At 59.5% G+C, this 27,749-nt stretch overlaps 1 protein-coding gene across 14 annotated transcripts in view; it reads right to left on the bottom strand.

Annotated features, from left to right (window-relative positions):
* Positions 1 to 27,749, bottom strand: part of MEF2D (myocyte enhancer factor 2D) — an 84,986-nt gene that overhangs the window by 4,897 nt on the left and 52,340 nt on the right. For 7 of the 14 annotated variants that reach the window (XM_065043286.1, XM_065043290.1, XM_065043285.1 and 4 more), the window contains 8 exons: positions 25,960 to 26,163; positions 19,192 to 19,329; positions 15,764 to 15,974; positions 12,302 to 12,358; positions 7,230 to 7,420; positions 6,906 to 6,926; positions 3,618 to 3,747; positions 216 to 456 (listed from right to left, as the gene is read on the bottom strand). In XM_065043286.1, coding sequence (XP_064899358.1) covers positions 216 to 456; positions 3,618 to 3,747; positions 6,906 to 6,926; positions 7,230 to 7,420; positions 12,302 to 12,358; positions 15,764 to 15,974; positions 19,192 to 19,329; positions 25,960 to 26,163 — 1,193 coding nt within the window. Of the gene's footprint in view, positions 1 to 215; positions 457 to 3,617; positions 3,748 to 6,905; positions 6,927 to 7,229; positions 7,421 to 12,301; positions 12,359 to 15,763; positions 15,975 to 18,916; positions 19,052 to 19,191; positions 19,330 to 25,959; positions 26,164 to 27,749 lie in introns of all 14 variants that reach the window. The other 7 variants (XM_065043296.1, XM_065043295.1, XM_065043294.1 and 4 more) reach the window with 6 other exon arrangements.

Below are 27,749 nucleotides of genomic sequence, written 5' to 3'. Positions count from 1 at the left end.
ATGGTTCAATGATTCTATGCCAGCACTCCCCAAACTTCAGGAACTGGCTGTTCCTGCAGCTGTGGGCACATCTGCTCCCATAGGATGGTGCGAATGGGGTGGCCCTGCAGTGGGAGGTGACAGTCACCCAGCAGAGGGTCCCAGATTGCGTTCTGCAGGTCGTTCCCCTCTCTGACAACGTCACCTGAGTGGCCCCTGGCACCCATTGCACTTACATTAGATTTCCTAGTGATACAGGAACCAGGTGCTGCTGCTGCGGCTGCTGTTGCTGCTGCGGCTGCTGCGGTTGTTGCTGCTGCTGTGGCTGCTGCTGTTGCTGTTGTTGTTGTTGCTGCTGTTGCTGCTGCTGCTGTTGCTGCTGCTGCTGCTGCCAGGCAGAGATGTTGCCAAGGGACAGCCCCCCCGGCGAGCTGAACGCTGGCAGCGAGGACAACTCAGCGCTCGTCAGCTGATAATCTGGAGAGAAAGAAGCCCTTGGCTCAGCTCAATGTCAAACCCCCGACAGAGCCACGAGCACTGCAAGAGGATGGAGAACTCCCCATAGAGACCCTCCGTCTAGGGACCCCAACCAGCTATAGCTCACAGCATGACGAGACCCTGAGGTGCTGCAGCGAGTGGAGAGAAGGGAACGGAGCTGGTGAGGGGCTGGAGCACAAGTGTGATGGAGACTGAGGGACCTGGGGGGTTCAGCTGGAGAACAGGAGCTGAGGGGAGACCTTCTGATCTCTGAACTGCCTGAAAGGAGCTTGGAGCCAGGGGGGGTCGGGCTCTGCTCCCCAGGAACAAGCGCCAGGAGCAGAGGAAACGGCCTCAAGTTGCGCCAGGGGAGGTTGAGGGTGGATTTAGGAACAATTTCTTCCCCAAAGGGCTGTGGGGCATTGGAACAGGCTGCCCAGGGCAGTGCTGGAGTCACCATCCCTGGAGGGCTGGACAGACGGACATGAGGTTCTCAGGACATGGGGCAGGGACAGGGGTGGGGAGCGGTTGGACTCCATGATCTTGAGGGGCTTTTCCAACCAAAACGATTCTATGACTCCGTGATTCCGTGACTGCTGCGGTGTCACAGGACGCCGGCTGTAGGACACGGCTCTTCTAGCTTCAAGTTACAAGCCTTAACAGGACCCTCTCGCCACCTCCACACCATCCTGCACCCACTGGGTGCCGCTGCCCCCCCAAAACCGCAGCCACGTGCTGCACCCCCCTCCACTCAGGACGGACCGCGGTGCCTGGATCCCCCCAGACCCCCCCGGCGGACACAATCGGGTGTACAGCACACAAGACCCCCCCGGTGCCTGGGTCACCGCCACGCCAGCAGGGGGCGCTCCCCACCCGCGCAGCAGCCGCTCCCACCCCCCCCCACCAGAGCCGGTCCCCTGTCCCCCCCACACACATATGGGTAGGGGAGGGGGATGCTCTTCCCATGCACGAACTCCCGTAGCATCCCCAAATGCAGCCGAGCACCCCAACCCGGGGCGGGTTTGATGTGCTAACGGGTGGGAAATAGAGGGGAAATGGGTGGCGGGGGGGGAACTGCTCTTCCAGGAGATGCTCAAACCTTTGGGCAGTTTCCCCAGAGCCGCGTCTTCATCTGATGCAGAGACATCCACACATCCTGAGCCTCAAATCCCCCCCCTCCTTCCCCGTGCCCCCCTCCCTCCCTTTTTTCCTCACTCTGTGGGTTCAGCCCCCCCACCCCATGGAGTCAAACCCACATCAGCAGAACACGAAGCCAGAGGTGGCGCGAAGGCGCTGAACCGCTGCCAAAGCCGATTCGAGGCACACCCTAGAGTCCCTGGGCTGGGTGCTTCACCCTTTCCTTGCCCCCCCGCACCAGCACCAGCCATTCTGGTTTAGGAGCTCCTGACACCCCCCGGTTACAACAGCCACCCCCGCGGCTGGTGCCAAGAGCTTGAACTGGAGCCATCGCGCATCTTGGAGCCGCGGACGCTCGGGTTTGACTGAATCAGGGCCGGCACGGGGAAGGGCCCGCGCTCGGGAACCTCCGCACAACCTCATCGGCCTGAGATCGAGACAATTCCCACCCGATTAATCCTGGAAAGAACAACACCCCGGGCTTGGGAGTTTGCTCTACACCCTATAGCGACCCATGGGATGACACCCCCGGAGTGCCATCGCTGCTCTGCCTGCGGGCACCTGCGAGAGGAGAAATACATACAGCAAGCTGAAATGTCGGCCCCCCCTCCGCCCCGAGTGCCAGCAGCACAGGGCTCAATTAAAAGCTATTTTGGGGATGCTGGCTGTGGTGGACCACGCCGGGAGAGGAGCCTCGTCACGCACCACCAGGCATCTTCTGGGCTACACCTACTAATTAGGAGAGGGAGTTCCCAACACACCTATTCTGGCTTCTTCCAGACAAGCAGCTTTCGATATTTTCGCAAACTTCTCTCCGAGCGAATTGCCACAGTGAGTTACGCAGGAAACCAGCAAGTCCTTAAAGCCCTTGCGGAGGTTTGACAGGTTGCGGGTGAACAACCCCGTGCCGTAACCGCCGCCTCGGGCCGGCCCGAACCCCACCAGCCCAATTCCAATGTGCCTACGAGCAGGCTGGTTTGCATTCTTCCCCAACTTTTGGGGGCCTGACACTGAATTTTCATTAAGCCCCTATTACAACATCACCCGGAGCTCTCAAGAGCCTGGAGATGGGCGTAGCTGTAATTAGCATCCACTTAAAAGCACCTTCATGCTGCCAGCGCAACGCAATGAGCTGTAGCATGAGAGAATCATGCCCTCCTGGATATGCCAGGGCATTCTCATTATTTATATAATGAGTTTCGCCTTGATTTTAATCCCGCGGAACTCCAGGACTTGAGCGGCTCTTGCGGCAGTGAGTTCCGCGAGCGATGTCGCAGCCGCTCGGTAGAGCCAAGCACGTGCTTCACACAGTATCACAGTATGTTTGGGATTGGAAGGGACCTCAAAAGATCATCCAGTCCAATCCCCCTGCTGGAGCAGGAACGCCCAGGTGAGGTCGCACAGGAACATGTCCAGGCGGGTTGGAATGTCTCCAGAGAAGGAGACCCCACAACCCCCCTGGGCAGCCTGGGCCAGGCTTTGTCACCCTCAGTGAGAAGAAGTTTTTTCTCAAATTTAAGCAGAACCTCTTGTGTTCCAGCTTGATCCCATTACCCCTTGTCCTATCATCGTTTGCCACCAAGAAGAGCCTGGCTCCATCCTCATGGCACTCACCCTTTATATATTTATAAACATTAATGAGGTCCCCACTTAGTCTCCTCTTCTCCAAACTAAAGAGCCCCAGCTCCCTCAGCCTTTCTTCATAAGGGAGATGCTCCACTCCCTTAATCATCTTGGTTGCCCTACGCTGGACTCTCTCCAGCAGTTCCCTGTCCTGCTGGAACTGAGGGGCCACAACTGGACACAATATTCCAGATGTGGTCTCACCAGGGCGGAGTAGAGGGGAAGGAGAACCTCTCTCGATCTACTAGCCACTCCCCGTCTAATACACCCCAGGTCCCATTGGCCTTCGTGGCCACAAGGGCACAGTGCTGGCTCATGGTCATCCTGTTGTCCAGCAGCGCTTTCCCCTCTTGTATTGAATTATCCGTTCGAAAAGCTCTCCCCGGGCCGAGCGCTCTCACCTGTGTTGTAGGCTGTGGGCATGGCAGAGAACGGCAGCCCCTGCGTCAGCAGGCTCGGAGTAGCCACGGACACAACCGGCGTGGTTAAAGAGTGAGTTGCTTGCGAGACTCCTAACCGCTGCGTGTTCTGCTGGGGAAGCCAAGGGAGAGCGAGTTAGAACCCGGATGCATTTTACGCTGGTGTCCCCGTGGCTTGTGCCCCCCAAACCCCCATTTCTGCAGCTGCTCTGCTGAGCAGCGTCGTGCACCAGTGACGCGGGACTGAGCAGGATGCACCCTCTGCATGTTCCTCACTGCAGCAAAGTGCAAACCACACCAGTTACAAACACATAGGACCCTTGTGACATTCATTTGCAGGTCACTTGGCATTGGCCTTGGGTCACTTTTCTGCCCAGGGTTGTGCTTCACCCGCAAGGACGAGCAACGTCCCTGCGTGCCCGGAGGGGAGTAACAGCGGGATGTCTCGCTCTGAGTTCCTTCTGATGTAAAAACCCACTGTTTTCCAGAGGATGCACGAGGCTTCGCTGCTCAAGGAGCAAGAAACGCAGCGAACAAACCCAGGAGCGGGTAACGCAGCGCGGAGCTGACGCCTCCCTGCAGCACCCACGGCTGAGAACCAGCGTGTGAGCATCACTCTCGGCATTTTAAAGGCACTCTGGCATCCTTACACTAAAAACCCAGCGCTCAGCAACCTGCCGGCTCGGTGCCCCCGTGAGGTTCGGGTGACTGCTCATGAACAGGTCCACTGTGGAAAAGTTCTGCCCTTGGACGGGCGCACAGCAGCCTCCCCCCGTGGGTTTCCACGTGGGTGGATCTACGGGTCAGATTCAGCCCTGTTTACAAGGCAGATAATCTGGACTGTCTCTGCTGATCTGATTTAAATCAGGCTCAAGAGGCTTGACTCTAATCTGCAGCACCCCGGCACACGTCACCCCGTGAAGACTGGGGCAGTGCCCAGCTTCAATCACGCCTGGCACGAGGCTGCGGCGTCCCCGGCGACGCGGTGGGAGCCTGCGCGGCACCGAGGGCTCCCAGAGCCTTTTAGGGCCATGGATGGAACTATGCAATGGTTCACGGCCACGCAGGACCCTCCTGGGATAGGACAGCAGGTTAAAACCCCTGCCCTGGCCACCTCTGGAGGGTGACAGCACCCTGGCGTGTGGGATTTGCAGCGCCCTGTGCCCACACGCTGCAGGTCCCTCTCTGCCAGCCAGGGAAGGCGATTAGCAGGGCTCTAATTGCTAAAGCCCTGGGGCTGGAGGAGCAGGTTTTCCTGGCGTTCATCCTGCTGGCAACGCTGCTTTCTCGCAGAGCCCACTGGCCCTGGGGTAAGGACACTGCGGTGAACACCACGGTGGGCAGGATTCACGCCGTGCCCCTCCTGCGGGCACCGCACCAGGATGCGACCTGCAGCGACTTGCTCTGTGGTTTTCCTAGGGGGGTGACAGCATGGGGACATCCCTGCCCGCGACGCAGGGCTGGGGCGGCGGGATGCGGCTGAGCAGCAGTGGATCGGCCCCGGGAACGGGCAGCAGCCGCCCTCCTTACACCCCGAGGCGAGCGCGGTGGTATCAGACACAGCTGCGCTGTAGGGAGCACCCACATTTTCATCCCGATTCATGCAGAGGTGTGCAAGCTGCCCCCCCCGCCCTGTGCACTCACACCCCCGTGCATTCACACCCCCGTGCACCTTGCAAAACGCTCCCAGTTGCAAACCGATCAGGCTCACGGCAAACCCATGCAGGCATGCTCTGGGGTGAGACCGCGCTCGCCGTGGGCGTGGGAAACGGGTCCTGTCTACCCTTTCCATTGGGAGAAACGGGGGGTCTCTGAACCCACTAAAGGAGCAGAAGGTGCTCAGAGCCCCGGGGGTGGCAGGGGCTGCGGGGGGGAGCGGGCAGGTCTGGCGGGGGGGCCGCTGACTCATCCTGAGTGTAAGGAGGTGGGAGTTGCCATTTGGAGAGCAGCTCTGGTGTGTAGGTTGAGCAACACGGAGGGAGCAGATGTGGGGGGAAGGTTAGCAGAGCAAGGGGGGGCATCTGCGCCAGGCAGGAGGCAAATCCGCAGAGCAGCCGAGACGGGGCTCTGTGTCCCCCTCTTGATGTCCCCTTCCCCATCCAGCTGCGCTGAGGTCCCTGTCCACCCCCTCAAGGATTTCATCACCCTCCACCTCCCCGCTGCCAGCTCAGCTTGGGCGAGGACCGTACTTCACTTCAGGCAAAAATCAACCGGGTTATCTCAGACTAACAATTAAAACTCTTCATGCCAACCTGGCTGATTTTTGCCTAAAGCAAACTGCTCCTCCAGCTCAGAGACAGGCAATGCCCTCTGGCAGCAGAACGCTGACGAGCAGATGGGGAGGCGGGTGCTGGCTGCGTTCGCTCCGCAGATGGAGAAACTGAGGCACGGAGCTGCTGGGAGCGGGGTGTTGAGCAAGAAGAGGTTTGGGGCATGGAAAGCGGCAGAATTTGCGTCTGCCAAAGCCTTGGCCAACCCTTCCCCTGGCTAAGAGTGTCTCCTTGCAGGCTGCGAGAGGTATTGGCTTACTCCTGGGTTTTTGGAGAGCTTCGCCCTGGCTGCGTTAGCTGCATCCTCTCGCCCTTTCCTCGCTGCGCTGACCTGTCGCCCATCTGCCTTGCACCAGAATAGCAACAGAACAGGGTGAATCATTGCCACAAACAAGGTGGTGTTCACTTTGCTGGCAGGGGCGGGAAAAAAAGAAAAGCCACAAAAATAACATGGAAAACTGCCCCCGTGCACAAAGGAGGTTTAGGGAGCGTACCAGCCAGCCAGTGGATTTACACAGGCTTTAAATAATATCCTTAATATGGGAAGAGCCTGATTTACTCCCTATCTCTCATGTGGTGGCAGCGGGCCAGGGCTCCCCGTGCTGTGACCTGTGGTGGCTCCGGCAAAGCCCACGAGACAGGTCCTGGTCCAGGTTGGCTCCACGCAGCGCCGGCTCCAAAGGGGACCCGGCTGAGCTCCCGGGGAAAACAACACAGCTTTGCCGGCCTTGGTGGAGAACCACGCACTTCACAGCTCGTGTCAGCCCCCAGCGCGGCCACGGGCTCCTCCTTTTCTACTTGGTTTTCCTAAAAGTGTGTTTTAATAGGGATTGATTTTCTGTGGCACGGCAGGGTTGGATGTGACATTTGTGCTGGCACCCGCGTCCCACTGTGCTCCCAGCGGAGGGCAAAGGGTGTCCACCGGGCAGGGTGTGGGGACCAAGGGGACAAGCAGCCCACGCGTCACCCCGCCACGAAGCGCACTCAGCCGGGAACTCACCAGAGCCAGGTGATCCTCCGTCTGCCCGCGGGAGAACAGAGAGAAAACCGAGAGGCACCGTTAACCCAGCGGCCCCGCTCGCTGCCCCCGCGCTCGCCGCGCCGCACGCTCGCCCACCGACGGTGTGCACAGGGCTTTGCACCAGCACGGTGCAAACGGGAATCCAAAACACCCGGCCAGCTCCCACCGCCACAGCACGGAACGGAGCCCGCGCGGCCATCTGCTCCAGCGCAAAGTTCCCCCCGCGACCCGTCTGCAGGCTGGGGACACGTCTAGGGGCTTGGGGACACGCTCCCAGCGCGCTCGCCTCTGCTGGGCACTCACCAAATGGTGCATTAACCCCTTCCCGCTCTGCGAGGTGATCACACGTAAATCGGGCTTGCGGCTGTTGGTGGCGAGCTGCGTGCTGTGCGAGGGCGGCGGCGGCGACTTGGCCGGGATGATCTTGCCCAAGCTGCTGCCGTTGGACACGGGAAGGAGCCCCGGGGAGGCTCTGGCGCTCACGTAGCCGTTACCTGCAGGAAAACAGGTGACAGAGAGGAAGGTGAATGCACGGCGGTGGTGAAGGCACGGCGAGCGGTGCCGCAGCCGTGTTCCACCAGTGCTTTGTCCTGGGAGAGCATCACCGCACCCCCCGGGTCCCCAAAACCCTCCTGCACTCTGGCAGGTTCACTGCAGCACTGGGTGAACCTGCCACAAGCCAGGCAGGGGTGCAGGCAGCACAGGCAGGGGTGCACGCAGCACAGACAGGTGCAGGCAGCGCAGGCAGGGGTGCAGGCAGCACAGGCAGGGATGCAGGCAGCACAGGCAGGGGTGCAGGCAGCGCAGGTAGGGGTGCAGGCAGCACAGGCAGGGATGCAGGCAGCACAGGCAGGGATGCAGGCAGCACAGACAGGGGTGCAGGCAGCACATGCAGGGGTGCAGGCAGCACAGGCAGGGATGCAGGCAGCACAGACGGGGGTGCAGGCAGCACATACGGGTGCAGGCAGCACAGACAGGGGTGCAGGCAGCACAGACGGGTGCAGGCAGCACAGACGGGGGTGCAGGCAGCACAGACAGGGGTGCAGGCAGCACAGACGGGTGCAGGCAGTGCAGGCAGGGGTGCAGGCAGCACAGACAGGGGTGCAGGCAGCACAGACAGGGGTGCAGGCAGCACAGACGGGGGTGCAGGCAGCACAGACGGGGGTGCAGGCAGCACAGGCAGGGATGCAGGCAGCACAGACGGGTGCAGGCAGCACAGGCAGGGATGCAGGCAGCACAGACAGGTGCGGGCAGCACAGGCAGGGATGCAGGCAGCACAGACAGGGATGCAGGCAGCACAGGCAGGGGTGCAGGCAGCACAGACAGGGGTGCAGGCAGCACAGGCAGGGATGCAGGCAGCACAGACAGGGATGCAGGCAGCACAGGCAGGGGTGCAGGCAGCACAGACAGGGGTGCAGGCAGCACAGGCAGGGATGCAGGCAGCACAGGCAGGGATGCAGGCAGCACAGGCAGGGATGCAGGCAGTACAGACAGGGGTGCAGGCAGCACAGGCAGGGATGCAGGCAGCACAGGCAGGGGTGCAGGCAGCACAGACGGGTGCAGGCAGCACAGGCAGGGATGCAGGCAGCACAGGCAGGGATGCAGGCAGCACAGACGGGGGTGCAGGCAGCACAGACAGGGATGCAGGCAGCACAGACGGGTGCAGGCAGCACAGGCAGGGATGCAGGCAGCACAGACGGGTGCAGGCAGCACAGACAGGGGTGCAGGCAGCACAGACAGGGGTGCAGGCAGCACAGGCAGGGATGCAGGCAGCACAGACGGGTGCAGGCAGCACAGGCAGGGGTGCAGGCAGCACAGACAGGGGTGCAGGCAGCACAGACGGGTGCAGGCAGCACAGGCAGGGGTGCAGGCAGCACAGGCAGGGGTGCAGGCAGCACAGACGGGTGCAGGCAGCACAGACGGGGGTGCAGGCAGCACAGACGGGTGCAGGCAGCACAGGCAGGGGTGCAGGCAGCACAGGCAGGGGTGCAGGCAGCACAGGCAGCTCCCGGTGCCCACGGCAGCTCCTCAACCTGCAGGAACCCCTGATTGTCACTGCAATAACAACCAATCAATTCGACAAGCCTGATTTGCAGCAAGGCAAATACGCTGCTCTAGCAGGGCACTGGGGCCCTGGCAAGGCGGGGTAGTCATTGTTAGGTTCAGTTTGAAGGTGTCTTTATGGTACCAGAGCAGCAAAAAAGGGGCTGTGGCAGAGCAAGGACTCGGTTCACCGATCCCACCGCCCCTTTGAAGATCTGAGGTTCCCTCCTCCTCCTGCTGCCCCACTTAAGGATTTTATGTGCAAAGAGGGGGGGAAAAAAGAAGAAAGGAAAGGAAGAAAAAGATTTTAAAAGGAAAAGATTTGATGAACATCAGGAAAGGAATAAATTGGATCAGATTACCGTTCTGATGAGGGTTTTTTTTTTTTTATGAATAGGCCCCAAAGATAGAAAGGCGTTTAGCAATCACCAGGCTTCAGCCCTCATATTCATTGCACGTTAGACCGGGAAAAATAGGTCGCTGATTGCATTATTAATCACATCTACCATTGCGCTACATCTGCATTTCAGCAGGCGGCTGGTGGCAGCGCCGCCGCAGCCGCGGCGCGTGCTCAGCGGGTCGAGCATCAGCCGCCACCGCTCCCTGAGCCGTCCCAGCGCCGGACGCACCGGTGATGGGTGAACTGGGCACGGGGACGGCCCCCGGGATGAGAGGTGCTGCCCAACTGGGTGCCAGGAGCTGCCTGTGCTCCTGCATCCATGTCCCTGCCCGCGGGACGGGACCGGCTTTCTGTCCCCAGCGAGGTGTCCTCCCAGCCCCGAATCACCGGGAACATCAGGGATGTTTGGTGCAACCTCCACGCCCCATGAACTCCACGCGTTTTGCTTGCAAGGCCACTGGCTTTTAGCTTTGTTAACAATGAAGGTGCAAAAGATTCCCAGGGTAACGTGCTGGGGATGGGGCTGCGCTGAAGGACACACAAAAGCCAATGGAGGCAAAGCCAAAAAATACGTGAAACCCCTCGATATTTTCCGTCCTGAGGTGGCACCGACATGGATGCACACGCAGCTCCCAGGGCAACTGCCACTTTGAGCTGGGATGTGGATTGGGGTGCAGGGTCCCGGCGCTGCCACCCACCACCCTGGCAGGTCACTGTGGGTGCTACCCCAGCCTGGATCCGGCCAAAGCTGGAGTGAAGAGCTGGGATCTTGGGATAACCCCGATCCCAAAAAACAGACCCAAAGGCAGAGCGCTCTGGGAGCCTCTGCACCCCATGGGCTGGGGCAGCAGGGCTGGGGTGCTGCCCTGCCCCGAGGCCCCGGGGCTGGTGGCACCGTGGAGGACACGGGGATGCAGGCGAATGGCTGCAGGATGCGAGCAGAGGCGCCCGCGGGTGATGACTCAGAGGCAGCTGGTGATCGCTCTGCGCTGCACAGACTGCGAGGGAGGAGGAGGAAATGTCCCAGGTACCCGAAAACCACGAGCGCGGTGGCAGAGCCAGAATCACGCTGCCCTCCCGCAGCCAGCGTGGGGACAGCCGTGGGTGGCAGGGGCCTGGGGACGGCGGGGTCTGGCGCTAGTGGGGTCTGGAGATGACAAGGTCTGGGGACAGCATGGTCTGGGGACAGCGGGGTCTGGGAACAGCAGGGTCTGGGAACAGTGGGGTCTGGGAACAGCAGGGTCTAGGGACGGCATGGTCTGGGGACGGCATGGTCTGGGGACAGTGGGGTCTGGGAACAGCAGGGTCTGGGGACAGCGGGGTCTGGGGACAGCATGGTCTGGGGACAGTGGGGTCTGGGAACAGCAGGGTCTGGGGACGGCAGGGCCCGGGGACGGCAGACTCTAGGGATAGCAGGGTCTGGGGACAGCAGGGTCTGGGGACAGCAGGGTCTGGGAACAGCGGAGTCTGGGGACGGCAGGGTCTGGGGTCAGTGGGGTCTGGGGACAGTGGGGTCTGGGGACAGCGCAGTCTGGGGACAGTGCAGTCTGAGGATGGCAGGGTCTGGGGTCAGTGGGGTCTGGGGTCAGTGGGGCCTGGGGTCAGTGGGGCCTGGGGACAGAGGGCTCTGGGGACGGTGGGGTCTGGGGACGACAGGGTCTGAGGACAGGGGGGTCTGGGGATAGCGGGGTGTGGGGACAGCAGGCTCTGGGGACAGCGGGCTCTGGGCCTGGCCGCAGCAGAGCCGTCCAGCTCCTCGCGCCTGTTTCCTGGAGCAGCGGCAGGAACGCGGGGAATGCTCCGGTGACGTCAATGCTGACATTCACGGGCCCTGCCAAGCTCCGCGCCGCCGCGGCTGCTCCCGACAGCTGACGTGGGGGCGGCCGCGGGGGGAAAGGGGCCATGAAGATGGTTGGGGCCGCACCACCACGGCCCCTTCCCTCGGCCTTGGGAGGAGCAGTGGAGCCCCGTGCCCGGCGCTGCGAGGGGAGACGTGAACCCCACAAAGCACCTTGGCGGGGTTCGCTCCGCAGGCACCGCGGGGAGAAGCGTCGCCAGCGCTGGCACAGCTGCAGCCAGCACGGGGACAAGGTTATTCCCAGGAGCGGGGACGCGGTGCCGCGGAATCGCATCCAGACCAGCCCTGTCTGCACAACCCGTGGGACCCAGGTGCCAATTTGCTTCTAAGTGGGGCACCGCCAAATCGCAGACGCCTCCTCAGGGCTGGAGCCCCCGCACAAAAAGCCCCCAAGGGGGTGACGAGCCAGGCTCGGGGTGCAGGGGAACTGGACCATGGGGCTGGTAGCAGCCGCCGCGCTCAGCAGGGCCCGGGGGCCATCGCTGGCGTTCGGGCTGTACCTACGCAAGCGCCGGCCCCAAAGCCCTCGCCCCGCAGCCAGCGGAGGCAAACCGCGGCGAAGGAGGTATTATTAGCACATTTTATAGCCAGGGAGCTAAGCCACAAGGCCTGAGTCTCATTAGCACTGAGGCTCTCGCAGTGGAAAGGGACCTTAATGAGCTTTTTTCCTCCCAGTAAAGTTCCTTTATAAGGCCCAAGCGCAACAAGGAATCAGGTGTTAAGTGACTCAACCGAGGTCAGGAGAGGAACTGGTTGCAGGATGGGGAACTAAACCCAGAGCTGCCCAAACCGCGGTCCTCAGCTCTCCCCAGGTGCCAGGGAGGTGCTGGTCCCCAGGCCACGCGCCCCCATCCCGCCTCGGTCTCCGGGGTCCCCACTGGAACCAGCAGCTCCCAAGGCCTGGAGCTCCAGGTGCCCAACCCCACCAGCAGCCAAATCTTCCGCAGCACTTCTCCATCACCCGAGGGCGCTGAACAACGTGATGCGCAGGGAAACTGAGGCAAGGATGGCAAACAGAGACAAGGACACTGGTCCCGGTGCTTACAACTCTCACCAAAACGGCTCCTCACTTACCCACGGGGCTGGGGCAGGCGCCATTCGTGTTGTTCAGGTCTCCCCCAAGCATCGCCCCTGTAACAAATGGGAAACACGGGGTCAGCTGGAAACACAGGGGGCATCCCTCCCTCGGGGGGGCACGAAGGAGGAAAAATGAGCAGTGTTGCCTTCCCGGAGAGCAAAACGAGCAGCATTCCTGGTGATCAGGTTGGGAAACACGATCCGGGCAGATCCGTTTCCTTTGGGCAGGAGCCAGGCGGCACCGGAGCTCGCTCCAAAGGAGGCGGCTTGGAAAACACTGCGGCTATTTTATTCCAAGCCCCGCTTTGGGGGACATGGGGAGGGAGCCCCAGTAGCAAGCCGTGAAACACTATCTCCCCCGTAATGTCTGCACCGAATGGAAACCATCCCCATACGCTGCCAGGACGCCGCTACAATTTGGCCCCCTGCGGTCCCAACGCTTGGAAGGCATCGGCGCTCCCCGCCGTGCCGGGAAAAACCGTATCGGAGGCCTTTTTATCCCCCCAAAAACGCAAACGTTTCGCCTCGCCTGCAAAAAGAGTTGATGTTCTTCTGTGGCGTTATTTCTGAAAGCCACCTATTCACAGCGCGGGGAGGTGATTTTGGCCACAGCCGCAGTCACGCCGGAGCCCTGGGCAGGGGAACGAGGAGCCTCCGATCCCAGACCCCACCTCAAACCACCGCCCAGCCCTGCTCAGCCCAGATGGAGAAACCTGAGACACAACCTCTTTTTTCCAGGCTGGGCTTGCAGCTGGGAGAGCAGGAGAGCTACGGGCTCGGCCCTGGTTGGGGGAGTGTGATTGAGAATGGTGGTTGCCCCCCAAAATATTATACAGCTTGAAAAAGGGCAAAGTGACCCCCAAAACATGGCAGCTGCAGCAATGCAGTATCCTCCCTTCAAAGGATGGGAAGTCAGAGGTCCCGATGGCTCCGGAGTCCTGGAGGAGAGACCCTGCCAGGATCTGGAGGCTGTGTCTGCCATGGGACCCCCCCTTGTACTCCAAACCTGGCCCCATGTTGCACTCACAGAATGACACAATGTGAGGAGTTGAAGGGCCCTGGAAAGCCCATCCAGTGCAATCCCCCCGGAGCAGGAACACCCAGATGAGGTTACACAGGAAGGTGTCCAGGCGGGTTGGAATGTCTGCACAGAAGGAGACTCCACAACCCCCTGGGCAGCCTGGGCCAGGCTCTGCCACCCTCACCCCAACAAGTTGCTTCTCATCTTCCAGCGGAACCTCCTGTGTTGCAGTTTGCACCCATTGCCCCTTGTCCTGTCCCTGGTTGTCACCAGAAGAGCCTGGCTCCATCCTCCTGACACTGCCCCTTTCCATCTTGATCCCCAGCAATGAGTCCCCCCTCAGGCTCCTCTTGTCCAGCTCCAGAGCCCCAGCTCCCTCAGCCTTTCCTCACACGGGAGATGCTCCACTCCCTCCAGCATCTTGGTGGCTGCGCTGGACTCTCTCCAGCAGTTCCCTGTCCTGCTGGAGCTGAGGGGCCACAGCTGGACACAAGATTCCAGGTGTGGTCTCCCCAGGGCAGAGCAGAGGGGCAGGAGAACCTCTCTGACCTACTGACCACCCCCTTCTAACCCTGCGATACTGACACCAGCCCCCTGGGCCACCCTCTCCCATGACGTCCCCGAGCAGGCGGCTTCAGCGAGCGCCGAGGTGCCGACCGAATTCCGCACTGAACATTCACTTTGGAAGCAACGCCGCAGCGCTCCGCTCCCATCTCGAGTGCATTGCTAAAAAAAAAGGGGAAAAAAAAGCTTTTCTGACATGCAGAGGCCTGGCTCCTATAAACAGGATTTCTCCTGTGTCCCAGGCAGCGAGTGAATGAGACGCAGATGGCCGGACTTGGAACACCTCTGCGCTCGCAACCGCAAAATGAGCCCCTTCAAACAACGGGCTCATGAGCGCGATGGAGCCGGCGAGCCTCCAGCTTTCGGCATTAGAGCAAACCTCATTTTTTGGTGGTTTTCAGCAGAGGGGCCTGCGAGAGGGCAGGGGAGATCCCTACAGCTTTCCATGTGCCGCTCCATGCGGAGGGCTCTGACACCTGGTCCGGAATGAGATGTTGCTCTTTGGGACCCGTCCTAGAGCAGAATTTTGTTGTCCCTGACCTCTGGGGCCCTCATCCTGGTGTCCGAGCGCTTCAAGCTGTCCCCAAGATGGTGCAGAGGGAGCAGGAAGCAAATGAGCCCGCTGAAAACAACGGCTCCTGTCCCATCGCAGCCCAAGCATCTTTCTGCTCGCTCTGACCCAGCCACCCAACACTTCCAGCCCTTCCCCACCCTCCTGCCCCTTTGCAAAGCCCCCCCGAGCTGTCCCAGCCCCGGGGGCCACCGCCCCGATGGTCACACCGTCACCAGCTCTGCCATTTGCAGCCTGGGTGATTTTTTACAGCCCATCTGTGAGAACCGAAATAGCAGGCAGGGGCTTTCTGCACGCTATTATTATTTATGATGGCACGGCGGGAGAGCCGGGCTGCGGTCACACGTCGTGTCCCCACCCCGCCCCGGCGCAGCGGGGGACACGGGTGACGATCTCCTCTCCCCTAGTCTGCCCTCCGCCACCCATGGCCGGTCCCCGCTGGAAACGACTGCTCCCCCCAATCTGTCAGCAGATCCGCATGAGTAATCGCTCGGCGACCAACTGCAACCGGCACAGCCCGACTCAGAAAAGCCCTTTTTAGGCAGCGGTCCCGTGTCGCCCGAGTGCCATCGGCGAGCAGGATGCCGGCAGCCACCCCCGAGCCTGGGAACGGTGCCCGGTGACTCATCTCCTTGCGCTGCCCAACCTCGAAATGGATCCCTGCGGGGACCTGGCGCTTGAAAAGACCCGGTAAGGGCGAGGGGTGGGTGTCACCCCCCAGTTTGGATCCAAGGCACAAACTGGGGGCATCAGGCTCTGGCAGGAGGGCAGGAGCAGGCACCCACAGGTAACACCAGGCTGTTGGTGCCAGCCATGGAGGCAGGGACACGTCCCTGCCCGGCGCCCTGGGTGGGGATGGATGCAGCAGGGGTGTCCCCTGTCTCCTGGGATCATAGAATCACAGAAGCATAGAATGTTTGGGATTGGAAGGGCCCTGGAAAGCCCATCCAGTGCAATCCACCCCGAAGCAGGAACACCCAGATGAGGTTACACAGGAAGGTGTCCAGGCGGGTTGGAATGTCTGCACAGAAGGAGACTCCACAACCCCCTGGGCAGCCTGGGCCAGGCTCTGCCACCCTCACCCCAACAAGTTGCTTCTCATCTTCCAGCGGAACCTCCTGTGTTGCAGTTTGCACCCATTGCCCCTTGTCCTGTCCCTGGTTGTCACCAGAAGAGCCTGGCTCCATCCTCCTGACACTGCCCCTTTCCATCTTGATCCCCAGCAATGAGGGATGCTCGGTGCTACACGCCCAGCAAGGGAGGATGGGGCCGGGGCGGTGCGAAAGGTGACAGCATCGCTCACCTGCGCTGGCCGGCCTCTGCGGCAGCCCCGGGGACACCGTGTTCCTCTGCAGCGCCGGCTGCTGCGGTGACAGGAGCCGCGGGTCCGTCAGCGAGGATGTCACCAGGGACTGGGTCACCAGCGAGCTGCCAGGGTTGCTGAACTGCAGCGTGTTTTGGTTGGTCACCGGCACCGTCACCGGCATGGCGAAGTTGGGCGCGGGCACTGCGGACTGAAGAGAGAGCGGGGGGTGAAGGGGGCGGCGCTGCGGGCGAGGAGGGGGGTGAACTCCTCACTTTGAGCAAGTCTGATCCTGCATCACCTCCACTGCTGATGGGGGGGACAGTCCAGGCCTTCCCAAACCCTGGTGTCCCTGCTGTGCTTGCCCCCCACCCCTACTGGCAGCCTACAGGGATGCACCAGAGCCTGGATCCCGACCGGGAGGAGCAACCAGCTCTCCACTGGGACACATCAAAGCTTTGCTCAGGTCTGTGCTTATTTCAGCGCTGCCCTTCACCCCTGGGATTTCCGAGCCCGTTCCTCATCCAGCAGGACATGCGGAGCCCTCCCAAGGAGCCAGGAGTGGGTCGTGGGTTCAGGCTGGCATTGCTGCTGCTTGAGCATTGGCAAAAGGCTCGTTTTGCTCAACACAGCCCCCAGGGATCCATCCTGGCACCTCCAGGAGCTGCTGGGAAGGAGAAGGAGCTGAGCCCAGGGAAGCAGCAGCATCCCTAAAGCTCTATCCTTGGCCACGGGTCAAGGACCAGCTTCACCTACCAGCGGCCCCGCTGGAGCCAGGCTCGCCGCGATTATCCTGCTCGTCTGTCTTATGTCACTGATTTGCTCTTCGTTAACAGGAGCAGGCACCTGCTTAGAGGCTTTAGCAGGGGCTTTGCTAAAGTCCCACTTTAATTTGCTCAGGGCTGAAAAGGGCTGGTTGGGACCATCGCGAGGCCGCGGCTCAGACCCTGCAGGGCGCAGGGAGCCGAGCATCCCCCCATCGCAGCTGCGTAGGGGCTGCTGCCCCCCACAAATCTACTCCTAGATGGGTGATTTTCTTTTGGGGTAGAGAGCAGGATGGGAGGAGGGAGCTGGACGGGGCTCACCCGCTGCTGGAACCCCCAAGCAGCCTCTCAAGGGCACCTCGTCCCTCAGGGACATCCCAGGGCTCAGCCAGGGGACGGTGGCTCTGGCGGCATCGCCGCCAAGGCCGGGCTCAAGTCCCCCAGCCCTTTACACACCAAAGAGCCACAACCAAGAGCCCTCCCTCTGCTTCTTCTGCACAGCTGCAAAACCCAGGAGGGGGGACGGTTTCCTTGGGCGTTGCATGAGCACCGAAGCGGAGTTGTGTAATAAATCCCTGCCAACGCCTCCGCGTGTGTGCACGGCAAAGCCAACCCCGGCGCAGCACATCCTAAGCAGCACCGGGAGAAACCAGGAGGTTGATACAACAAGCGGAGAGCAGAGTTTTGCTTTTAATCCGCATCTAGCCCATTGCACCTTCAAATAAGCATCAGGTCCCGGGCGTGCAGCGAGACGCGGGGCTGGGCCACCAGCTGAGTGGTCCAGGGTCCCAAGGGGACACACGGTGGGGACATCAGCTTGCACATCAGTCCAAAATCTGGGAAGCGATGCACACACCAGCCAAACCTCAACCATTTCTGTTTGCATGAAAAGCTGTCACAAACACCAAACGCAGAAGCCGCGCCAAGGCCTCTCGTTAGCGAACAAGGCTCTTGTTAAGCTTCGCCGGCCACCGGGTCTGGTTAGTTCTCACCACACACCAAACCAACCCAGCTGGTTAAAATGGCAAAGCATCTTCTTCAATCACACACGCTCCACCTGCATCGCTCCATCCCTCGCTGCGCAGGGAGGTTTAGTGGGGGAAGCAGATGCTGCGCCCCAGCTCCGGAACACCCAGCACCTGAATGCCACCTACTGAAAGGACCTTAGGGCACGTCTGGATGCTGCCGCCGGCGATGGGAGCCCGCTCGGAGCCCTCCCTTTGCAGCACAAAACCAGACGCTAAACAGTCCCTGCTTTCCGGGGTTGTTTCGCACCTTTGATGGGTTTCGGAGCTATTTCGCACCAGCAGGGCTTGCGCAGCCGGAGGGGTGCACATCAACCAGGGTGCAACTGGCCCTCACTAGTGAAACCAGGGAGGAACCTTCGGGATGATGAGGTAGAACCAAGCCTAGCTAATCCTGGCCTAAACCCACCCCGCAGGGCCAGGCTTGCCGGCACTTCGCTGGCACGCCTGCACTTTGCTTTCCTTTACCCCCCCCGGCTCGCCCCGCGATGCAGGGGACGGAGATGCAGATTTTGGGGTCATGGGGAGCGCCGCAGCCTTCACCTGCTGAGTCAGCGAAACCTAGAGCTGTCATTTCACAAGACGCAATTCTCAGGAAAAACCAGAATTTTAACGTGTGGAGGCTTGTAAAGCACAAAAGGGCCGATTTTCTTTTTGGCGAGGGGGGGAAAGCGCGAGTGTAATTGTTGCAGTGCTGCATCCAGCCCTTGCAAACGAGCCTCCTCTCTGCTCCCCGTTAATTACGGCTGCGGCGACTCGGGGCTAATCCCTCCAAAGCAGCCTCGCCTGCATCAATAGTCTCTGCTCCCTTGAACTAACAACTAATTTGCAACGTGTCCCCCTCCTCCTCCTCCTCCTCCTCCTCCCGTCTCCTGACACAAATCCCTTTCGGCGCTGTCCTGATGCCACCCCGGTGACGGCTCCGGGATCACAGGCTAAAACCTCCCTGGATTTGTGCCACAGGCACCAGCTGCCCCAAGGGCTGGGTGGATTTGGGGGGAATTAATGCGGAATAGCCCAAACCCTGCAGGGACGTGAGGGGCTGGCATCACCTCACACGGAGCAAAACGGGGGCAAAACCCCGTTTTTAGGGTAAAAAGGGCAAAATAAGAGGTTCCAACCCAAGCTTTGCAGCAAAGGAGGGGAGAGGACGTTGCAATGGTTTTCCCAAGAAGGGTTGTTCCTGCTTCTTCGGGTTGGAAATGGGGGGACCCTCAGGACCCCTTGTGTTCGACGCACGGGACGCGGGTGCATTCGGGGCTGGGGGGGGGCTGTGCGCATGGGCTCCCAAGCAAAGCCATGCAAAATCCAGCCCCCCGGCACCGGGAGGCAGCCGGGGGGGCTGCAGACCACCAGCTACTCACTGCGAGCCGGTAACTCTGCATCATTTTATCAAACTCCTCATCAATCTTTTTATATTTCTCCTCCGTCTGCGGGGTCAACGCAAACACTTCATCCCCTTCCGGGCTCTCGCACTCCCTGTGCTTCTTGTTCAGCGCCTGTTACGTCGTTGGGGGGGGACACGGGGGTGTCGGGGAGGGATTCGGGGTGAGGTTTGGGGGGAAATCGAACAGAAGAGAAACAAAACAGAACAAAGAATATATAATGAAGGTTTTCTGGCCACAAGGTGGGTACTTACACCGTATCGCTTGAACAGGATATCCAGATCCTCGCTGCCTTTACGGTATTTATCCTCCATCAAGGGGCTCTGGTCTATGGAGTCATCGCCGTCGGGCTCCGGGCTGTCACAGCCATTAAACCCTTTCTTTCTTAACGTCTGCAAACACAACCGGGACAGTGTGAGATCCGCCAGTGGGGATGGGGAACACGGGCAGGCCCCCCCAAAACATCCTCCGGCTCACACAGACGTGTCCTTGCACAAATTAATGAGGTGTCAATGACTTCAGTGGGGGTGCAGGTTTCAACACTGGGGGTGTCTTTGATTTAGGAATTACACAACAGGGATGGATGGATGGATGGGTGGATGGGTGGATGGATGGACAGGTGGATGGATGGGTGAATGGATGGATGGGTGAATGGATGGATGGGTGAATGGATGGATGGATGGATGGATGGATGGGTGAATGGATGGATGGATGGGTGAATGGATGGATGGATGGGTGAATGGATGGACAGGTGGATGGATGGATGCGTGGGTGGATGGATGGATGGATGGATGGGTGAATGGATGGATGGATGGGTGAATGGATGGATGGATGGGTGAATGGATGGACAGGTGGATGGATGGATGCGTGGGTGGATGGATGGATGGATGGATGGGTGGATGGATGGGGAGCAACTTAGCTTCCCAAGGCTCTGTTTACACCAGAGCTGAATTTGGCCCCGTCCCAGCTCAGACTCATTCGTCACCTCCAAGTACTACAATGACAAGGAGGGGAAATAAACCTGAATGACATCTGCTCTCCCGCTAAAAATAGGGAAAATCTTCACACAAATATGAATCACAGAATCACAGAACCCCAGAATGTGAGGGGTTGGAGGGCCCTGGAAAGCTCATCCAGTGCAATCCCCCCGGAGCAGGAACACCCAGATGAGGTTACACAGGAAGGTGTCCAGGCGGGTTGGAATGTCTGCACAGAAGGAGACTCCACAACCCCCTGGGCAGCCTGGGCCAGGCTCTGCCACCCTCACCCCAACAAGTTGCTTCTCATCTTCCAGCGGAACCTCCTGTGTTGCACTTTGCACCCATTGCCCCTTGTCCTGTCCCTGGTTGTCACCAGAAGAGCCTGGCTCCATCCTCCTGACACTGCCCCTTTCCATCTTGATCCCCAGCAATGAGTCCCCCCTCAGGCTCCTCTTGTCCAGCTCCAGAGCCCCAGCTCCCTCAGCCTTTCCTCACACGGGAGATGCTCCACTCCCTCCAGCATCTTGGTGGCTGCGCTGGACTCTCTCCAGCAGTTCCCTGTCCTGCTGGAGCTGAGGGGCCACAGCTGGACACAAGATTCCAGGTGTGGTCTCCCCAGGGCAGAGCAGAGGGGCAGGAGAACCTCTCTGACCTACTGACCACCCCCTTCTAACCCACCCCAGGTCCCATTGGCTTCCTGGCCACAAGGGCCCAGTGCTGGCTCATGGTTCCCCTGCTGTCCCCAGGACCCCCAGCTCCCTTTTCACTGCTCCAACAGCTCATTCCCAACTTACACTGGAACCTTGGGTTGTACAAATATGAAAATAGAAACAACAAATCCAGGGGATCAAACCGGGCTGCACTCGGTCCTGGGCGCTGGTGCAGGTGCTAACGAGGCTATTTCTCCTCCTTCATTAACCACAGGTTGGAGCGCAAAAACAGCAAGAAAACCCCAAAAGCTCCTCTTTCGGGCTCAGCAGCCAATTTGCAGATTGCGTTGCGCGTGCATATTTAATCATTCTATTTTCAAAACAGCCAAAGCAATTAGGTGTTATTATGGAACCCTCGCTTGCCAATATTTTATGTTTTGTTGGTAAGTCAAAGCTACAGAATTTCCTGGAAGTCTTGATCTCTTTTCCTGCCAAATTCAGCAGAGGGGGGGAAAATAAGAGCCTTGACGATTTGCCTGTCTTCCGAAACACTAATAAACATCTCTATTTTGAGGCCAAAACGCATCCCGAAGCGACTCTTCATCTACCTGCGGGAAACACGGCGCTTGCGACAGCCAAGCAACGATCCCCCGGCTCTGCCCTTCCTCACGCTTTCCTTCCCATTCCTCCTCCTCCCCGTTTCCAGAGGGAAACCAGAAGGTGCAAAGAAGCACCAAAGCTTTCTGTTTCCCCACTGGGCTGCGTCTTTTGGGAAACCACTGAGTTTTCATGGGAAGTAGATGAAGAAATCAGTTTTCAAAGGAGAAAAGCAGGGTGAGGAGCAGCAGGAAAGGAAGAACGTGTGGGAGGAAACGATGCTCGACCAGGATGTGGCTGACTTCCCTTAGAGGAGGGACCATCAACCAGCACAGGACCTGGGGATGGCTGGATGAGGATGAGGATGGAGGAAGAGGATGGAGATGAGGATGAGGATAGAGGAAGAGGATGAGGATGGGGATGAGGATGGGGATGGGGATGGAGGAAGAGGATGGAGATGAGGATGGGGATGGGGATGGAGATGGGGATGGAGATGGGGATAGGGATGGAAGAAGAGGATGGAGATGAGGATGAGGATGGGGACGGAGATGGAGATGGGGATAGGGATGGGGATGGGGATGGAGGAAGAGGATGGAGATGAGGATGGGAATGGGGATGGAAATGGGGATGAGGATGGGGATAGGGATGGAGGAAGAGGATGGAGATGAGGATGGGGATGGGGATGAGGATGGGGATAGGGATGGGGATGGAGGAAGAGGATGGAGATGGCGATAGAGATGGAGGAAGAGGATGGAGATGAGGATGAGGATGAGGATGAGGATGAGGATGGGGATGGGGATGGGGATTAGGATGGGGATAGGGATGGGGATGGGGATGGGGATGGGGATGGGGATGGAGGAAGAGGATGGAGATGAGGATGGGAATGGGGATGGAGGAAGAGGATGGAGATGAGGATGGGGTTGAGGATGAGGATGGGGATGAGGAAGGGGATGAGGATGGGGATGAGGATGGGGATGGGGATGAGGCTGGGGATGAGGATGAGGATGGGATGGGGATGGGAATGAGGATGGAGATGAGGATGGGGATGGGGATGAGGATGGAGATGAGGGTGAGGGTGAGGATGAGGATGGGGATGGGGATTCGGTGCTGGAAGCTGCCTCTGCACTTCACCGTCTCCTCAGCACCCTGCAAAATGCCTGATTTTACAGCACCGCGGGGAATGACATCCCCAGGAAGGCAAAGCAGGCAAAAATCAGCCCCCAGCCAGCCATCCAGCCAGGGAGAGGACAGAAACGGCTGCGTGACTTTAACAGGCGGCAGCGTCCCCGTGCCTGGTGAGCTCTGCTCCCATCCAAGCCCCTTATCAGAAGCTGGCACATCAGCCGGGCTGCGAGGAAACGAGAAGCGACAGCGAGGAGCAAAGCCGGCACGATCCCGGCTCGGCGCGCACGTGGCGCCCAGCGTGCCTGTCTGGGGCTCAGCTGTCCCCCGCCCGCCCAGCGAAACCCCCCTCTCTGCATTAAGAGAGATTTTCTCAGACTTAAAAGCTTGCAACGGCCGGGACTTTGCTGGGCACAGAGAGCCGGAGGGGCTGCGTGGCTCAATCCAGCTCCAACAGCCGCTGCCGAGCACCGGTGTGGCCGAAGGGTGGAGGTGGCTGCGCTGGGGATGGTCTCACGAGGCTGCCAGGGTTTTGAGTCCCTTGTGAATGGGGCCAGGGACGCTCACCCTGCTCTGCCTCTCGCTAAACAAGCCCCTGGCAGCACACGAGGGGGTGTCCCCAGTGACCCCGCATCTCCCCAGGACTAAAAAGCAACGGGGGGATCTCATGGTTAATGTTGTTTTAAATCATAATGCGAATGGACGAACTCGTAGCACCTGGAGCTGACGGCTCCAGCACCTTTGCACCCAGGAGCCCCTCTGAGAGGCTGTGCCAAGGCCTCGGAGCCACAGCTTGTCCCCCTTTCTCCAGGAACATGAAATCAAGAGGTTTCCACAGAATCACAGAACCGACTGGGTTGGAAAAGACCTCAGAGATCACCAAGTCCAAGCCTCGGTCCAACTCCAGTCCATTGACTAGATCACGCACTAAGTGCCATGTCCAGTCTCAGTTTAAAAACCTCCAGGGCTGGTGAGTCCAGCACCTCCCTGGGCAGCCATTCCAATGCCTGACCACTCTCTCTGCAGAGAATTGCTTTCTAATCTCCAGCCTAAATTTAAGTTGAAGCCCATGCCCCCTTGTCCTATTGCTGATGCCTGGGAGAAGAGCCCAATCCCCACCTGGCTAGAACTGCCCTTCAGGTAGTTCTAGAGAGTGCTGAGCTCACCTCTAAGCCTCCTCTTCTCCAGACTAAACAAGCCCAGCTCCCTCAGCCTCTCCACATAGGGCTTGTGTTCCAGTCCCTTCCCCAGTCTTGTTGCTCTTCTCTGGACCCGCTCCAGCACTTCAGTATCTTTCCTGATCTGAGTGGCCCAGAACTGACCACAATACTCCAGGTGTGGCCTCCCCAGTGCAGAGTACAGGGGAAGGATCACTGCCCTTGTCTTGCCGACTACGCCATTTTTGATACAGGACAGCATACCATTGGCCTTCTTGGCCACCTGGGCACACTGTTGGCTCATGTTGAGCTTCCTGTCCATTAGTCCCCCAGGTCCCTTTCTGTCTGACTGCTCTCCAGCCACTCTGTGCCCAGCCTGGAGTGCTCAGGGGGTTGTTGTGGCCAAAGTGCAGGAGCCGGTGCTTGGCCTTGTTGAGCTTCATCCCATTGGAATCAGTCCATTTTTCCAGTCTATCCAGATCCCTCTGCAAAGCCCTCCTGCCTTCCAGCAGGTCAACACTCCCTCCCAACTTGGTGTCATCAGCAAATTTGCCGGTGCCGGTTGCTCCTCATCCTGCTGAGATGCTGGCAGCACCGTTCCGGGCTGCGCCGCTCCCGGAGCCACCGGCCTTGCGGGGAATGCAGGCACCATCCCCCTAAAATCCACTGAAAACCATAGTCACAGCTCGTGCCTTCACGGCTCTGCAAACACTCAATGGCGGGGAAGCTTCCAGCATGCAAAGATACTCTTGGAGGAGTCAAGTTCAACCCGGAGCCACCAAGAAGCAGCAGATAAACTGGGTCTGTGCGCAACGGGGACTAAGCCCGGCCTGGGGGACCTGAATCTGCAGCAGGAGCGAGAGCAGTGTCCTGGGGGTAATTTGGAAGAGAAAACAAAACAGTAAAGATGTTAGAGCGGCCATATCCCCGCTCCAAGGTGAGAGGCGGATGGGGGGGACGCCCAAGCGGCCTCCAAACCCGCCTGGGCCTCACTGGGTTTTGCTCCGAGGCGGCTGTGCCGGTGAAACATGCCGGGCTCGGCACATTTGGGCTCTTTTTCTTGCCATCACCAACATCCTTCCGCTCCCGCTGTTCCTCTCCTCGGCTTTGGATGCAGATCCAGCTTTTCATGTGGTGCAAACACAGGATTTCTTTGGGTGCCAAGGACTGTGTGTAACTTGTCGGCTTTGGAGTGTTTGCATCTTGGACCATAAGGGAACGGAGAACGCTGCCCAAAATGTTTACAGTATTTTTAGGCCAAGACAAATCTGTTCGGCGCTGCGAGAGCCGCAGGCTGAGCGATTCAAAGGCCGATTCCTCCAGTAGCGCTTTGGAGCAGCGAAGCCTCGAGGGGCGCGAGGTCCGATCTGCCCAGGGCTGGGCCACCCCGCTCAGCCACCAATGGCTCCACGGGTGCTAATTTATGGCTAATTTATGTCACTAATGACCCAGCCACAGCCTTGGTTTGCTGGAATTTGCCCGGTGTACAAGGCGGCTGAAAAGGAACAACCGAGCGGCTCCATTTTCATAGGTGCTGCACCCTCCTGTGAGCCAAACACCCTGCGCTGAGCACGGTGATGCTCGACCAGAGCCAGGGATGAGGGGAAAGCGGTGGGGAGGGCCAGGGGGGTCACAGACAGCGAAGGGCGGCCGAGCATCTCTGTGATGCTGCCAAGTTGGAGGAGGAGAGCGACCTTGATGTGGGCAAGGTTTGGAGCTGGTGTTCTCCTAGCAAAACCGTTCCTGGTGCTGGTGGGGTTGGTCGGACAGGACTCGGCATCCTCGGAAACCCAGATGAGCCTTTGGCAACTCCAGCGAGCCGTGAGATTTGCCGTGCTTTGAGCAGGGGTTGGACCAGAGGCACCCAAAGGTCCTTCCCAACCCAAACTGGGTTGTGCCCACCTGACAAGCCCATGATGTGTGTCTGAAACCACAGACAGGGCAAGGCCACCAGCTGCACCCCAGTGCAGCAGATGCATCCAGATGCCCCTGGTTTGCCTGGACCACATAAAATCATAGAATCACAGATGGTTTGTGTTGAAGGGACGTTTAAAGATCCCCCAGTGCCCCCCCTGCCATGACAGGGACATCTTCACCAGCTCAGGTTGCTCAGAGCCCCGTCCAGCCTGGCCTGGGGTGTCTCAGGGATGGTTCATCTACCTCCTCTCTGGGTACCTGGGCCAGGCTCTCACCACCCTCAGGGCAACAATTTCATTCCATCCAGCCTGAATCTCCTTCCTTTAGTTTCAAACCATCACCCTTGTCCTATCACAACAGGCCCTGCTAAAATTAAAATCCCACAAGCAAACCTGCACCTCAATTTCACAGCAGTAAATCAACACATCACCTGAGACGGCTTCAAACTCCACCACTAAGAACTGAGGATTTTTGTTGGCTGGACCAAAACCATGCAAAATAGACCTAGAACTGGGTGTCTGAGATCCACTTGCTCCCATCCCCACCCGGCACCGGCTCCACCACGACGGCAAAGCCGGCGAAAGGACGAGCAGCCTCACCTCGATGATGTCCGCGTTGGTCCGGCTCTCGTGGGGCTCGTTGTACTCGGTGTACTTGAGCAGCACCTTGTCCATGTCGGTGCTGGCGTACTGGAACAGCTTGTTGGAGTGGTTGAAGATGATGAGGGCGATCTCGCAGTCGCACAGGACGCTCAGCTCATACGCTTTCTTCATCAAGCCGAATTTGCGCTTAGTGAAGGTGACCTGGAAGCAAGGAGAGCCATGGTCAGGGCTGCGCCCGCGTCACCGCAGCGCCCAGCGCTCCCGAGGCAACCGCGATGAGCCCGGGACGAAGAGCAAAAGGAAGGGGAAGGCAGAGGGATCTCCCATCCTCATTTCCCCAACTGGACAACCCCCCCAAGCTCTCCTCTCACACCTCCCTCTTCCAGCCGCTTCATCCCGCTGCTTAATTTGGGATCCTCCAAAGGCAAACACTTCCCAAGCACAAAGATGATTTATCAGTGTTGGAAATCGCATATTGAAAATACATTTCAGCAAAATCCCCAGCAGAGCTGCCATCTGGCCGGGGGCCGCACGTTGTTGGGTTTGGTTGTTGGGTTTGCTTTTAAGCTGAATATTCAAGCAGTGGAGATCTCGTCCCCTCTTGCTGCCGTAGCCCTGAGAGAACCTGACCCCAGGAGCTGCAGAGCTGGGGGTTCGGTCACCCCGAAGCGGGTCAGGGTGCTGCCCTGCACCCCCACCCACCCCAACCCGCTCTCCTGCCTCCCAGCACCCACTTTTGTGGGAGGCACCAGGCTCTTGCCATCCCCATAACCTATGGGGCCATTTATCAACAACACCACCCCACCGGGGTCACCGTGACCGCGTCCCCTGTCCTCCCAACCTGCCCTGCCTTGAAATGAGCCCTCATTAGAGCTGTCAGCTAATGAAGCATCGCTTGCAGGACTGATCCTGGTGAGCTGGTTGGGGGACAGGGGTGGCGATAGAGCGGGGTGTGGGTTCCAAACCCCCTCCAGACACCAAGCAGACATTGGGTGACACTTCCCAGCCCACGCTGAGCTCTTGTTACGACATCCTAACGGGACCCAGTGGGTCAGGACGGAGCTGACCCCCCCGCGCCGAGCAAAGGTTCAACGCTTGGCCAGTGTCCTCTTAGCAAAGCACAAAAGGAAACTAAAAGGCAAATAAAAGCAGGGAGGTCAGTGCTTTGCTTTCAGCATCGCTCTGGGGGCGAAGCAGCATCGCGGGGAAGGGCTGGAGCTGCGATGTCCTTGGGTGCCCAGAGCTGCTCCCTCGCTGTGCGCACACACGGGGGGGCCTGACCCCGCTCGATTTTAAAGCTGAACAGCTTGAATTCGCAGCGTTGAGCGAGGGGAGCAAACGAGGCTGTTGCCTCCGCTCAACTCGAGTTAGTGGCTTAACCTGCAGTTTCCCCGTCCGCTGACGAGCATTGCCGCGCCGATGCCACCGCGATGCCACCGGCAGCACCCAGCGGGTCCTGCGCCCAGCGCTCCAGTGATGGAGCCACATCCCTGGGGTAGTGGGGGCAGAGCAGGGCAGCCCTGGGCACAGGGGAGCTGCCCCCCCCGCCCTGGCCACCTCTCAGAGATGATTAAGCAGTAACGAGATTCAGCTCTAATCGCCTCATCCACCGGGAGGTGCTGGGCCGGCACCCCGCGCCACCGCTCCCCGCCACGTGCGCCCGCTCGCACCGCGGTCGGGATGCGAGCGGTGGCGCTCACGTTGGCAGCGCAAATTAAATTACTTAAGGGTGTCATCAGCAATACCCCCTCACTGGGGCCGTCCCGGACCTCTCAGCCACCCAAAAT

The sequence above is a fragment of the Columba livia genome, chromosome 28 (assembly GCF_036013475.1).
Source record: "Columba livia isolate bColLiv1 breed racing homer chromosome 28, bColLiv1.pat.W.v2, whole genome shotgun sequence".
NCBI classification, from domain to species: Eukaryota; Metazoa; Chordata; class Aves; order Columbiformes; family Columbidae; genus Columba; species Columba livia.
This window is presented reverse-complemented; position numbering and strand designations above follow the sequence as displayed.